Source organism: Anser brachyrhynchus (assembly GCF_964034855.1).
Source record: "Anser brachyrhynchus genome assembly, chromosome: 2".
NCBI classification, from domain to species: domain Eukaryota; kingdom Metazoa; phylum Chordata; class Aves; order Anseriformes; family Anatidae; genus Anser; species Anser brachyrhynchus.
Window position 1 is genome coordinate 93,581,209 of NC_137695.1, and position 14,534 is coordinate 93,595,742.

The window sequence follows — 14,534 nt, forward strand, 5'->3', positions numbered from 1 at the left end:
ATACTTCTGGCACTGAGGTACAGATGCTGGAGCTCCTTAGAGAATCATGCTTGCTACATTACTGTATGCTATGAAGTGCTGTGCAAAGCTATATTCCAGAAGCACATGATTTTCCCAATAAACTCTTAAACAAAATAAAAACCTAAATCACTACTCTTTCAATTTTAAAACTTATTACATGCCTAATGAAGATAAGAATGTGAGATGGTCACCTAACTGCTTACCACAGTGAATCTTGCAAGGAAGTGTTTAAGTTACTCTTGAACTCTTCTATAGATAAGACTGATAATTCAGCATAAGCTGCAATACATTCAATGAAATTTTACCGAAGAAGTTTTTCTTCTGCCTTAACCACATACAAAACTCCGTATTTGTTTTAAGCTAACAATTTCCACAACTAAAGTTAAGACATTTTGTTTAATATCTCTAAAGTCACACTACTTACACAGTTTTCAGTAACATTCCAGCAACAAAAGATAACTCTCTTCCATATGCCAAGTCTTTTATTTGGAAATGGAATGCATAAAACAGTGAAAAAGGAAAGTCTCGTTCATTTTAAAGATTTAAAATTTTATATTCTTTATGACTACTGTATGGAATATTCTGAGGTTATTGTCACCAGAAATGCAAGACAGAAGATCAATAAACTCACTGTATGTAAAGTTGCAAGAGCGATTTTTCAACAGCTACGTACAAAAATAGATGCTGAAACATCAGAAATACCTGAATATGGTATTCTGGACTTTTAAAAGCCGATGACTTAATTGTTTTGAAATGGCACAAAAAAGGGAATGTGCTATATGCATCATTTGTATCAAGAAAAATTTTCACACATTTAATTACTATTATGAAATAGGAGTCCCAGAATAATTTGCTTAACAGCAAAGACCTTCTTCCAAACAAATCCAAAAAAGATACAAGATGTAGCAAATACAACCCCAGCTTTGCATAGGCTTATGCATGTTTAATGTTAACATCAACAGATCTACAGTCCTCCTTATTTACAATTAACAACATAAAGAGACCTTAAGATAAACATGAGTTAAATACTCACTTCAAGACTCCCTTCCATTGCCAGCAGCAAGTAAGAAGGACTTCAGGATAAGACAGACTATACTATGTCTGGGACTTCTTGAAGCTAGGCGCATTTCCATATTTTTTTGGGACTCAAGTATTTGTATGTTCAGACTTCTTCAGCATCAAAACTGGATAAAATCTACTTCATAAAGTAGTTAAAGACTACAGGAATAGAACTGTGTTCTTTGAAGTTACTTAATTAATATTTTCAATCAATGGCAAATTGAAGCTAAATAGCCTTGCACAAATAGGGTGCAATTTAATGAAGAAGCTTAAAAATCATTAGGATTAATCTGCAAACTTATTGACCAAACCATAACTAGAATTATGAACTAGAATTCTGCCTTTTGGATATCTCTTTCCTTTTTTTTTTTTGAATCACATTTTATTTGCTGTTGAAAGGAATGTATTATATATTTCACTCACTGTTGTCAAGAAAAGTGCTTTTTAGAAACAGAGCCATAATCTCTAGATATATCTGTGCAGTTTAGTTTAACAATTCAACTTCAAACTGATTATTTGGACTAATTTGATATAAATAGATGAAAATACCTCCCTTAATGAACTGTTCTCTTGGAATATGGGTTTTTAGTTGTTTGAAAGGAAGACATCTGTTCTTTACCAGGCTCTTTTCTTCTGCTTCCAGTTAGTTTGTTGAACTTGTATTGCATTCGAGAAAAGCCATTGCACCCAGATGATGTGTTTCATTGTATAAACAGAATAGAGAGAGAAGAGAAGGACCAAGGAATTACTCCACTTGAAGCCTGAAAGAATTGGCCTATTAGGTCAGCGGGATACCACATCATGAAGAATTTAAGATGTGTTAAGAGACTTTCCTAGCACATAATGATTTGCGTTACATGAATACCTGCTATGCCAAGAAATCATAAGGTTTGTCAACAACGCAGAAGGAATTATATAAACTTGGATACACATTGAAAGAAATTGTTATAGTTTTTTCACATCTTCATTCTGCTTAAGACAACTGATGCCCTCTGCCATGTTGTGGGCTAAGGACATGGCCACAATTTGAATTTTAACAATCCCATCTGTCTCATCCTTATTTCCAACAAAATTATCTTTAAGCTATGAACTTCAATCAAATGTCCACATACAACTTTTATAATAATCTCAATGATTTCCATTCTCAAACTAGAAAGAATTGTAATTAGTGTACAGTCCAGTAATTATACACTTTATTTTTGACAGCTTCCAGTTTGGCAGTAATGCTTGACTCTGCTGCAACACACTGGCTTGTTTTTTCACTTTTCGTAGTGGCATGGTACCACACTTCCACTTACCAAGTTGTCTTAAAAACACAGATTTGGATATTAATTACAATGGTCTAGACACTTAAGGTTTTCACTGAAGAGAAGATTAAATGCAGGAAGATTATCTAATGACATCTGGCAGACCGTGGACCTTGTGAGGACAAAACAGGATCTTCAAATAGGAGGATATCAAAACTAGATTTTGGCAATATAGAAGATGTATAGTCCATGTAGTTCTGTCATAAGCTTTAAAAATACTCTTATTAAATAAGTTTTTCCTTCCTTAGACCAGATAATACACGTAACCAGTAGGAGTCCAGGGGTCAGAATATTCTTCAATTCTTAATTATTCTCTATGAGCTTTTTTTTTTGGCTTTTCTTCATAAGATTCTCCATACTCATTCACTCTGCTCTTATCCACAGGATAAAGCCTGGCAGGAAAAAAAAGGAAGAAAAAAAAAGATTAGCTACATATAATACTATCTGCTACCAGGAGGATATTTAAGCAGTTCTGTACTACTTAATTTTAAAAGGGACTTCCTTTCTTATTGTATTCTCTATATCCATTTATGGCCTAAAAACACGACAGTCTTAAAAATTAGATACATTAGATACAGACACACAAACTTCTTCATACTAAGACTTAACCAGTTGTCTCGTAAAAAGGCCTCATGATTGCTTCCCTAAAGCTTGGCTGGAGTGTTAAGCAATCCAGGACACTTCTCCAACTTGAATCCAGGTTATAGCCCCTATCAGAAGTTGTTGTGCTTTTATTTTTTTTTTTTGGAAAAAATACCTTGGAAGGAGACCTATTTTACTACTTTTATGTGCAATCAGATAAACCTAAAAGTGAAGTTCACATTTAGAATTCTGGTATAATGTGAACTTAGCTTAGAATTCTTGTTAGCTCAGAGAAATATTTGTTCTTGGGAACAAGAATACACTTTCCGTAGCTTAACTTATGAATAATATTTTAATGACTACTGCGTATAGCCTTCTTCCCCATGTGAATTTACTTAAAGAATCAGAAACTTGCCAGATATTCAACTCACAAGAGAACCTGTTAACTTGTGTTTGGAAACTAGATAAAGAAGAAAACAAAGGAGGGCAATTCCTCACCAAAAAACATCCTTCATTAGCATTTCGCAACTTGGGAAGCGTGCCTCAGATACAGTAGACAAGTAGCCCCTCAGTGAGGATTAGAAGCTCGGAACTCCGAACCAGGTTTGTGAATACAATCTTAAGAATTGCTTTCCTCTGTCTTACTTCAGGTCTTCATTTCACAGGTTATTTATTTATTTTTACTTTTTTTTTTTTTCCTCCCAACTAGCAAACTATCTACTGCAAAGGAGGATTGCTGTTTTGGGGAGTAGGGGGGGAAAGGGGTAGCAGAAAAGAATTCTGTAAGTTCTGTGAAAAGAGGAATTTCTTACTTGACTACATTCTTTGCATGCTAGAAAGGGTCCAGAAAAATATATCAGTTATGGGAAGATGCTTTTGCTCCTCTTATTTTATTAAGTATTCTTTTCAGGCTTCCTTGCTCTAACACTCCCATTTGCTTGGCATTTGCTCAACTACCATTATCCAGACCATACTCTATACTAAAAATTCTATCCCAAACTATTTTTTTAGTTCTTATACCATTAAGACTGTAACCACCTACAGTGTTGAAAAACCTCTTATGCATATTAAAGAAAGGCATACCATCTTTGGTAAAGATAGACCAGGAACACAACATCATCTCTAAAGCACGCCAGCCTATGAGACGTTGGCATTGTGATGATAAAAGCAAATATATCATCAATAAAGGTGTTGAATGCCTACAAATAAAACAAAAGAACATTTTAATAGGCTCTGAAGAAATGAAATCATCTGTCATACAGTGATACAGGAAACAGGCTTCCTAGCGTTTTTCAGTAGGTACACAGGCTTTCATATTTATAAAGCTATTTGAGGGTTTTGCTGGAAAACTAACTATTGCAAACTTTAAGTGCTTTCCTTTAATGAAGGCCATACTGTCATACAGCACACCACTACTGTTACAAGTAAAAATGAATTATGTCTACTTCAGGTAAGTGAGTGTACTACTAAGCGAAGCGAAAAATACGGATTCAACTCCAGTGAGATCTTTACAAGAAACTGGCAAAAAACCTTTATGCAAATGATTTAAGATTTACAAAATGTTATAGGTCACCTTCATTTTCTGTGGGGAAATTGAAATTTGTGTAAAAACTTATTCATTTTATGTTCTTAAGAACATTAGCTTGGCAGCCTTGAGGAGATTTTAAAACATTTCCAGCACTCTCCTGGAAGCAATCATCCACCCCTTACCTGAGATGTAATTTTCTACGCCATTTTCACTCAACTAGGCATACTCTAGGCTCTATTTCTGAAGCAATTATGCAATATTTTCTCACTGCTTTTCCCTGAGTGAGAAAGTTTAAATTCACAGCCATTTGCTGGGAAAGCAGTGCAGAGGCTCTGAGCATGCAAAGATGACAATATTTTGACAGAGAAGGTAAGTGAAATAAAGAGTAGGGCAACTCCTCTGGACTGGTTTCTAGTCTACAAGGAAGGCTAGAAGTCAGTTCTTACAGCGTACCAGTTCCAGTACTCATCAGATGGTGCAATAACCTGATTTAACTCATTAAAAAACATTGGGAAAAAAAGTTCAGCAAAGAATATTCACTGTTGGGATAGCAAACAATCTCGTCACGAGTCAATCATAGGGCTTCTCCTTTCACTATTAGCAAGCTGTTACTTGGACTTCACTGTACATGAATCCATGCCACAAGAAGGGAAGAAAATCATGTATTCTCTAACCAGAAAAGGACTTGCTCCTGAAAATAAACACATGATGAAACAAAGCATCACTGGAACACTGGGGTGTTTGACAGTAAAAAGTTGTGATTAGTTACAACAGGAAAGTTGCCTCTGACAAGTCAAAACAAATTCATCAATCTGAAGTGATCAAAGAATACGGATGGCACTTCTCAAGCCTATGCAAAGATTTTTTGCGGAAAAAAAAAAACAAACTTGGCAAGCTGAAAAAGTAGGCCTTTCCAAGTTAGTGATCCTACCATGATGAAAGGAAGAAAAAGCTAAAGCCATCTTCCTTCAGGCATTAGGCAGTCCACAAACGCCACTGAAACTGAATACATCAAGGCAGCTCATCTAACAGTAGTAAGTCTAGCTAGTTTTCTTTTGAGATTACTTCATTTAAAGGTACACGTCATTGAAGTATACAGGGCATAAACGTAAAAGCTACAGAAAATGAAAATTTAGGAGGATTTTCATTTTTGCCAGTCTTAAAACAAAAAAAAAGTCTGAATTAGGGGAAAAAAACCTCTTATTTCAAAAACAAACAAACAAAACAAAAACCCAAATAGAACAAAACCAAAACACCACCACCAAAAATCCCAGAAAAGACCTCAGACTATCCTTTCTACAGGAAAGTGCGGAGAGCAAAGAACTTTAAATATCCACTAGGAAAAAGCAAATTACTCTCTCCAAAGCCCAAGAAGTTGAACATAATTGAAAACATCATACACTTTTTTCTACACACACAAAAGCTCTTGTTGTGGACGGCTTCTGGCATCTTTTAGCGGGAACCATAAACACTCTGCAAGAAAAGGCTGTTCAGCAAGAACGTTCTGCTTTGAAGGTGGTTGCCCATTGCTCGAACACTGTCCGTTTGTTACCTATTTAGCTGCTGATGTCTCTGCTCAGTTACTGTATTTTGTTGCCAACGCAGTATTGTGAAATTACTTCACTAATGTACCTTTTACTCCCCTTTATTAAGAGACATGCTAATTTGCCTAGTATCTGTCTAAAAAACTAGATGTTTATTTCCATATTGAATACCATTTAGTTGCTATTTTGCTATCAGCTATATTTCAATCTGTTTTTCTTAGATGCCTCATTATTCCTTAAAGATACTACAGCATCAGAAATTTGGTCTATTGCTGTAGGCTCACAGAAATGGAAAAGCTATGAAAGGTACTTCGTTTTATTTCTTTTGCCTCAGATTATCTGTTCAGAACTGGACAGTGTCCAGAGCAGCTTTTAACACTTTCTTTTAAAGTACTTATGTTCTGGAGAATTGCAATACATTGGCACAAATGTGTACTTTACTCCTGTCTCTGGTAGCTCCTGGAGCCTGCCAAAATAAGGTTTCTTAGTGGTCCTATTGGTTTGTTGAGAATTATGCTTTGTTGATATAACCCTTCTTTTGATGTAATAATGTATTAAACTGAGACAGGTGACAGCACAGAAAGCAGTATTACCTACATCCTAGATTGGATGAGATTCTCATTATATGGAAGTCATCATGTAAAATTGAAATTGTGGTTTGTTTTTTTTTTATTTTTAAGGACAGTTGCAAAAAAAACATTGATTTTACAGGCAGTTTAGTTCTTAATACAAGAAGAAAAGCACTCACAGCCTTAAGCTGTGTATTACTAAGCTGATCCACAGAAAAAATATTTCCGAAGTGACAGCAATAGCCTTCGAATGAGAGCTTTACTTACTTTGTATGTGAAAGCCTTCCATGGTAAGTGTGCAACAGATTTCATCTAGGATCAGAAAAATATCAGTTAGTAATAAAGTCTGCACAAAGAGACTAGAAAAGTTGTCTTTTATTGCTTTTCAACCTCACCTTGTAATTTACAAACAGCTGGGGCAGCATAAAGAGGAATCCAAAAGCATACACTCCTAAAGATAAAATAAGGAAAATTTTATAGACATACGCATAACAGAAGTACACCATGCAACTATACTTTCACAGTTAGAGATTTACACATAATCCTAAAAAGAAGATGCATCTAAATCCTTCTGTTTCGATTTTTCTTGGCTCTTCTCCCTTTCTCAATCACCACGATAATTTTGGAACCCACAGTCGAGTTATTGTTGTACTAGATTACACTGATCTAGCTGGTATCAGTGACTTCCTATTTTTGAGTCTTGGCCTCCATTTGAAGAAATATGAATAGTAGAGAAATAAGAAGGGACTCACCGTTGACAAAGCTGTTAATCAACCAGGAATACCAGCTACAAACAAGAAAGGCAGCCCAGTTACTTTTTCACCTCAGCCAAAAATATATGCCTGTCATACGTCCTCTACATGGCAGTATGCTGACTACTCCAAGAAGTGGCTACGTTGTGGATTACTTTATGCATGAACTAAATACTGCACTTCTCCCTTTGTTAGGGAGGGCTCCAGAGAAGCTGCTAACAGTTAAGAGATGGATGATTATCAGTGCATCCAGCAGTTCTGGAGAGCTTTATCAACTGCTTTTTATACTTTTTCAGAATGTTGTAAGACTTCTGCATGCAAATTGTCATCAGGTAATGTTGTGCACTGAACGCTGTCTCTGTTGATAGCACCATATTCTAAATAAAGACATATGACATGTAAATAAAGACACACAACACTGTAAGGAATTAAATTTCTGACAACAAATATTGTTCAGTGCAAACCACTATAGCAAGCACTTTAATAATAATAATAAAAAGAAGGCAAACGCAAGAAACCTACTTTTTTCTCTCCTTAAATCTAACAACCCCTCCCCAGACGTTCAACAAGGACAACCTTAGCTCCATTGTTAGTAGTGTTACAGATTGTCCAGATGGTCCCAATTCCCTACTTCTGCTTGCAGTAGTAAGAACAGCTAATAATCGTGATGCTCAGATTATATTATTTAAAACAAAAGTTGCACTGCTGCACTACTGACTTGTTAATAGCAACCTTACAGCCATAGCAGCATTTCACTAACTCACAAGCATCTACAAAATACATCAGAAGATGCCTGGAAGATTAAAGGATAATCCACTGTTAAGATTATCTGTTCCATCACATTCCCTTACGAAGAGATTTAACAGTGATAAACATTCTATGACATGTTTTCACTTCAAGCTACAGCTCCCAGAACACCTGGCATATAGCGTTTTGCAGTACCGAATGAAATTAAGAATTCTGCAAGAGAATCAGAATTTTAAAATGCTGTATGTTTGTCAACTTCTGAGACAAGAACCTTTTGAAAAAGCTATTTTTCTAATAGCCTGGATATTGCCCCAGTTTCTAGTACGAGTTCTACAGCCCATGTAGACAGCAACAGTTCTTTCTTGTTATTTTAAGGTACTGCACATTCTCCCTCTCATCTCTTCTGCGCCTAGAGACTCTGAAAAATATGCCTACACAGCCATCACCATGCTTGTGTTTGCAAGTTTGTTTTTTGAAACAAAGTTTCAGGTGTGTAATTTACTTCATTTACTTGTCTGTATCTCTCCAGTACAAAATGAACTAGCTATATTTTGAGTGAAAGTGGACAGGAGTTTCACCTTTTCCTGAAATGTGGAATCTTTAGTATTGTACCACAGTAAGCCCACGCCTCTAATGGAGCACAGGTTCCTTCTTTAAAAATGCTTTTGCTTTTTTGCCATCCTAGCCAACATATTTAGGAACAGGGTCCCTTCCAACTCGGGATATTCTATTCTATGATAAGAATCCCTTGGTGAGAGCAAATAATTTTGGGACAGTTTTTGCTTCTCTCCATTTTTGGAAAGGTTCAACCACTGTACACCTCTTCTCTCTCCTGTCATCTGATCTGTTCTTGAACATCAATAGCAGCCTTCTTCTGATTGACAGCTTAATCTTGTATGCAAGTTATTGAATACTACAGTAATATCAGATTAGTTCTGAAAAAGCACATGTTCCATAGCTTGAAACAGTTTGTAGCTTACAGGATGTTAAAAGACAGATAGATTTTAAAGCTTGAGATCCTATTGAATTTTTCAGTTCCTAGCTTAGAAATCACACAAACCGATTTCTGCATTCCATCATCTCCAATTAATTAATACAGAAAAAACGGGGAATGTTTCTATCCTGTTTAAGACTGTTTATAGATTTACAGTACCTTTTGTATTTGACATTCAGCAAGGAGTAACCTGCACCTCCAATACACAGTGGATAGAGCAAATATGACAAGTACTTCATAGCCTAATAGACAAAGAATATAGTTTGTTAGTTTACATTATAGATACAGTAGATCTCTCATGGCCTCAACTGGAGGCTACGTGTTTTTTTTCTCTGAAAATCTTTTCATATTTTTAAATGTCTACTATTATTTTCAGTATGCTTCTGTTTCAAGAGATAGTGAAAATTCCAACGCTGAGCCAAGGACCACCAAGGACTTTGGAGCATAAGCTGCAAGAAGCGCTATGAATATCAGTGTAAGAGTAGCTTAACACCAGTATTGCTAACTATGTTCAACTCATTCCACCATCATAAGTACAAATACTGATTTTCAAATTTGTAATGAAAATATAAAAATGGTAACCCTTTAAGATACTTCTCTTCAGGTAAGTCACTTACAATTCTATTTCTCAGAGAAATGTTTCAACCAGATTCTAGCTTCAAATTTCAAAATTTCTAGTCCTTGTTATGAATGCACCAATTCCTATATATGAACCATAGATCAAACTAATGTCATGACGTCTGAATCTTTCCAGTACAAAAAACAGATAGTGTTCCTTAAAACTGTGTAATTTCGAAACACTGAAGGCAAGGGATGCCACCCAGAGGGACCTGGACAGGCTTGAGAGCTGGGCCTGGGCAAACCTCATGAGGTTCAACAAGGCCAAGTGCAAGTCCCTGCATCTGGGCTGGGGCAATTCCAAGCACAAATACAGGCTGGGTGGAGAATGGATTGAGAGCAGCCCTGAGGAGAAGGGCCTGGGGGTGCTGGTTGATGAGAAGCTCAATGTGAGCTGGCAATGGGCGCTTACGGCCCAGAAACCCAAACATACCCTGGGCTACACTGACCCCAGCTGGAGCACTGCATTCAGCTCTGGGACCCCCACCCAGCACAAGCAGGACATGGAAGTATTAGAACAAGTCCAGAGGAGGGCCACAAAGATGACTGAGGGGCTGGAGCACCTCTCTTATGAAGGAAGGCTGAGGGAGTTGGGGTTGTTGAGCCTGGAGAAGAGAAGGCTCTGGGGAGACCTGATAGCAGCCTTCCAATACATAAAAGGGGTCTACAGGAAAGCTGGGGAGGGACTCTGTGTCAAGGAGTGTGGTGATATGACACGGGGGAATGGCTTTAAACTAAAAGAGAGTAGGTTTAGATTAGACACTACAAAGAAATTCTTTCCTATGAGGGTGGTGAGGCGCTGGCACAGGTTGCCCAGAGAAGCTGTGGATACCCCATCCCTGGAGGTGCTCAAGGCCAGGCTGGATGGGGCTTTGGGCAACCTGGTCTGGTGGAAAGTGTCCCTGCCCATGGCAGGGGGGGTGGAATTAGATGGTCTTTAAAGGTCCTTTCCAACCCAAACCATTCCATGATTCATTAGATAATTCTGCCACTTCTTTTTCTGATGATATCAATTGACCATGTTTTCTGTTCCATCAAGATAAAAAAAATATTATATATAAACTTGATATGATTGGTCAAAACATGACTTCCCCAATCTCAAGGCAGGTCCACCTACAAACTGTTATTAAGTAACTACTGTGCAATTCTTTTTATAACAATAGGCCTACTTTCTGAATAATAGAAGACTTCAGACGTCCCCAGGCAGAATGGCTAAACATAATTATTGAGAGGAACATGGAGACAATTTTGGGGGATCAAAAAGCCTGACTATCACGAAGCTTGCAAGAAGTCCAGCAACTTAAAAATAACACACAGGAGGCCAAAAAGAACTGAAGAACAAATTTCCAATGCCTGCCTCCCCTCCATCTCCATTTGTAAAGTTAATAGATGACGTCAAACAGAACTCAAAAGTGTAGGGAATCCCAGTAAAACTAAACAGATTCTTCACATCTGTCTTCAAGACATATTTCTTCATATATGACATTTATGACATGATTAAATATTAATCTAAAAATAATAAAGATAAATCATAGTGAAGTGTTTTTTTTTAATTTATTTTTTTTTTAGCCAAGGAGATCTGATGAATAACGAGCAAAATAAGTCAATCAGAAGACCAGATATATCGACTTTATAGATCAGAAGTCCCAGGATTCCTTCTTACCTGTGCATCATATTCTTCGGTTTTCTTTTCAGAGTCATTGTATGTACCAAACTGCAATACACATAAAACGTATAATTAAGTCAGAGCTGGGGGAAAAAAGCATTTGCTGTTTGACTCCCTAAGTTGAGATTTAAATAGCAAACTGAACTGCTCAGACAGTCAAAGTAACAGGAATAGTTCAAAGATCTCATCAGTTCTTCTATATAACTGAGTCATTCAAACGTCCAATGCAGCCTGCTAATACACAGTAGCCAAGAAGTTTAGTATTTTTCTTCATATTTTACAACAAACATCCTGGTCTTTTTAGCTTAGGAAAATGGTGCTGAGACAGCTCACCTTTTCAGTTTTGCTTTTCAAAGCAAAACCAGAGTCACATTGTGAAGAATTTGGAAGTTAGAGGAAGCAATTATTAAAAGACACTATCATTTCATGCATGAAGACATCAGCTATGGATTACCTCCTCTTAAATTCCACCTTCAACTACCGATTTACTAATAGTCTCCTCAAAGGTTAATAAAGAATTTAACATTTTATTTTTTTAAAGCAGCATTTTGATCAGAATTACAAAGAGTCCAACAATACTGTTTTTGAAAACACTGTTCACCACCTTTTAGGTAAAGGATCAACATTCAGCAAGTGCCAAGGTAGCTTGCAAAGTGCAACTACTGTGAAAATACCGCATCTTAAAAGAAAAACATCTGATGAATTGGTTTTTCTTATCCTGCAAGTTATTGTGTTTTGAGCATGCAGATGCTTTCAAATGGTAATATGAGTGCTAACCAATTTCTGTTTCCAGGCTGAAATAATATCGTTCTTAGCGACCTAGACAGGCAATTCAACAGTGTTCTTGTAGTCTTACAAAAAATGTCTGAATCTTAAAGAAAACAAACACATTTCCTTGAACAGGAACAAGGAGCAACCAGAGCTATCAGCTGCTTAAGATGTACAGATGTTAAGCAGCACAGAACTCTGTTCTTCTTACAAAGTAAACACTGCAGATTGTACAATTGTTTTTAATGTAAACAAACAAACAAACAAAAGGAACTATAATCTGCATTAATTTCAATCCCTGCTGCCACAGCATGCCCTGTAGACAGTCTTTAGACTTAAACTATTACTCAGAGGATTTGTAAAAGTCTGCCGCGTCCCCTGAACATGTCACAACATTCATTAGTTCCACAATGGAGAAGTTATGCCTACAGCTTCACAGAAAATTCAGTTCCTTAGTTCAAATCACAGTATCAGTTAAAGATTCCAACGCAGTGGTAGGAGCCCAGGTCTATCTGTCAAGATCTAGCAGGACAGACAGAGGAATTCTGAGATTTCTCAGATCACAAATACATACAAATTGCTGCTGCTTCTACAGAATTGATCGAAGAAATTCTTAAGTTTGAAACTATTCACCCAGTTTTTGTATTAAGCTATCCATAAAGAGATTTACACTGGAACCTTAAACAGTTTTTTAAATCTTCATATCACTGAAAGCCAAGTTGCACAGTACAGTACTCTACAGTAGCTACTGTAAGAGGCAGAAATCTCAACAGTGGTAACTGTTAAACCAATAAAGTACCTGAATTTTGGGCCATATGCCTTGCCACTTGACTGTCATTTTCAAAGCCTTCTTCACTTTCCAGAGCTGTGATTAACAAAAACAAAATGTATACGTAAAGAATTACCCAAAGGAAATTCTTACGCAAGATTCATAAAATCAGAAACAAGACCCTAGAATATATATTTTAAGCACCCTGTGTGTATAAAGCAGCAACAGCCCGATTGCAGCACCGTCTGCATGTCAATACAAACCACATGCTGTGTCACCAGATGAGTACAATATTGTGGAACTGCACTATTAAGTCCCCACACGAGCTGAGGTGAAATAACAGAGTCTTTCCACGACATCTGAACTGTGGTGCATTGGTGGGAGTCAGCTGCTCTCAGCATGCACCTTAGGGAAGGTGACTGGAGAACCCTCCAGTAACCACCCGCCAAGTAATTTTTTACATAGCATTGCTGTTTATAGTTTTTGCAAAAGCTTATTTTGTTTTATACACTAATTTTTAAGGGTCACCTTGTGGCTTTGTATTCAACAATTTAATTGCTATCTAAAAATTCAGAACTGTTTTGTGTTCACAGGGGCTATCTGCAACTACAACAGATGTGTAGTCAAAAAGTCCACCTGAAAGCCCCAAATATATTATTAAATACTGAGAAATACATAGATCTTCAAGCAGTATAGGTAGAGAGATCTCCCCTTCCTTACTGCTGACTTTGTCCCTCACTGCACATAAGCAGGCTCCTAAGCAGCATCTGCAGCCCACTGACTGGACACAGCCTGCCAGAGTAACCAGCACAGCCGTCAGGCCTTCCCTCTTCCTCAAGCACCTCAGGCATGGCCAGGGAGAAAATTGCAGACCTGAGGCATTGTCTGATGGTACATGGCCTGCTCTTTGACAAAGGGTTTTGTGAAAGGTTGCTGACACAACCTTTCACATGTATAAACATGCCTGGTCACAAGTGATGCATATCAGCTGATGTGACAGGAAGGAGCCTCAGCACAGCTCTGTGCTTGGTTTCCACCGTACCAGCTGGCCTGTCCCAGAAAAACCTGATACTCCCAGCTTAGTCGTTTGATAAAGGGACACTGACTTCTCTACCACTGAAAGCCACATGAACAATGCTGCTACAACACCATACTACTGCAGTGTTTTAACACTAACTACTTTAGCATTCCTTTTCTACAACAAGCCATGAAATAATCTGCTAAACAATGCTGGAAGACTCCAGACACAGGTGGTGGATGTTACTGAGAATATTGCTACTTGGCTCTAGAGCTGTAACAACTCACCTCAATCACGGCACCGATGCCTGCTGGGATCAGTACCAATAAACTTGTCTGTTCATCCAAAAGGAAAAGAAATATTACTACAGTACTAAAGCATCGCCAAAGTACTAGATGGGGAGAAAAAAAAGGAGATTATTAATATTTAAATGAACAGTTGAGATGACAGATGACTGTTGGCCTATTTATTGTAATTCCGTCCTAAGCAGTTTAAGCATGAACTTCTGTGGATACACATCTTGATATATCAAGCAGTCCTAGAAACAGACAGTGATCTATATATCCAGACAGATAAAATAAAGAGACAAATA

At 37.3% G+C, this 14,534-nt stretch overlaps 1 protein-coding gene across 1 annotated transcript in view; it reads right to left on the minus strand.

Moving 5' to 3' along the window:
• Nucleotides 1–483: 483 nt before the first annotated feature.
• Nucleotides 484–14,534, minus strand: part of CLPTM1L (CLPTM1 like) — a 30,251-nt gene continuing 16,200 nt past the window's right edge. The window contains exons 9-17 of the mRNA XM_080583060.1: nucleotides 14,230–14,333; nucleotides 12,955–13,020; nucleotides 11,385–11,435; nucleotides 9,263–9,345; nucleotides 7,363–7,397; nucleotides 7,006–7,061; nucleotides 6,878–6,922; nucleotides 4,053–4,168; nucleotides 484–2,779 (exon numbers count right to left, since the gene is read on the minus strand). Coding sequence (XP_080439186.1) covers nucleotides 2,695–2,779; nucleotides 4,053–4,168; nucleotides 6,878–6,922; nucleotides 7,006–7,061; nucleotides 7,363–7,397; nucleotides 9,263–9,345; nucleotides 11,385–11,435; nucleotides 12,955–13,020; nucleotides 14,230–14,333 — 641 coding nt within the window. The 3' untranslated portion in view covers nucleotides 484–2,694. The remainder of the gene's footprint in view (nucleotides 2,780–4,052; nucleotides 4,169–6,877; nucleotides 6,923–7,005; nucleotides 7,062–7,362; nucleotides 7,398–9,262; nucleotides 9,346–11,384; nucleotides 11,436–12,954; nucleotides 13,021–14,229; nucleotides 14,334–14,534) is intronic.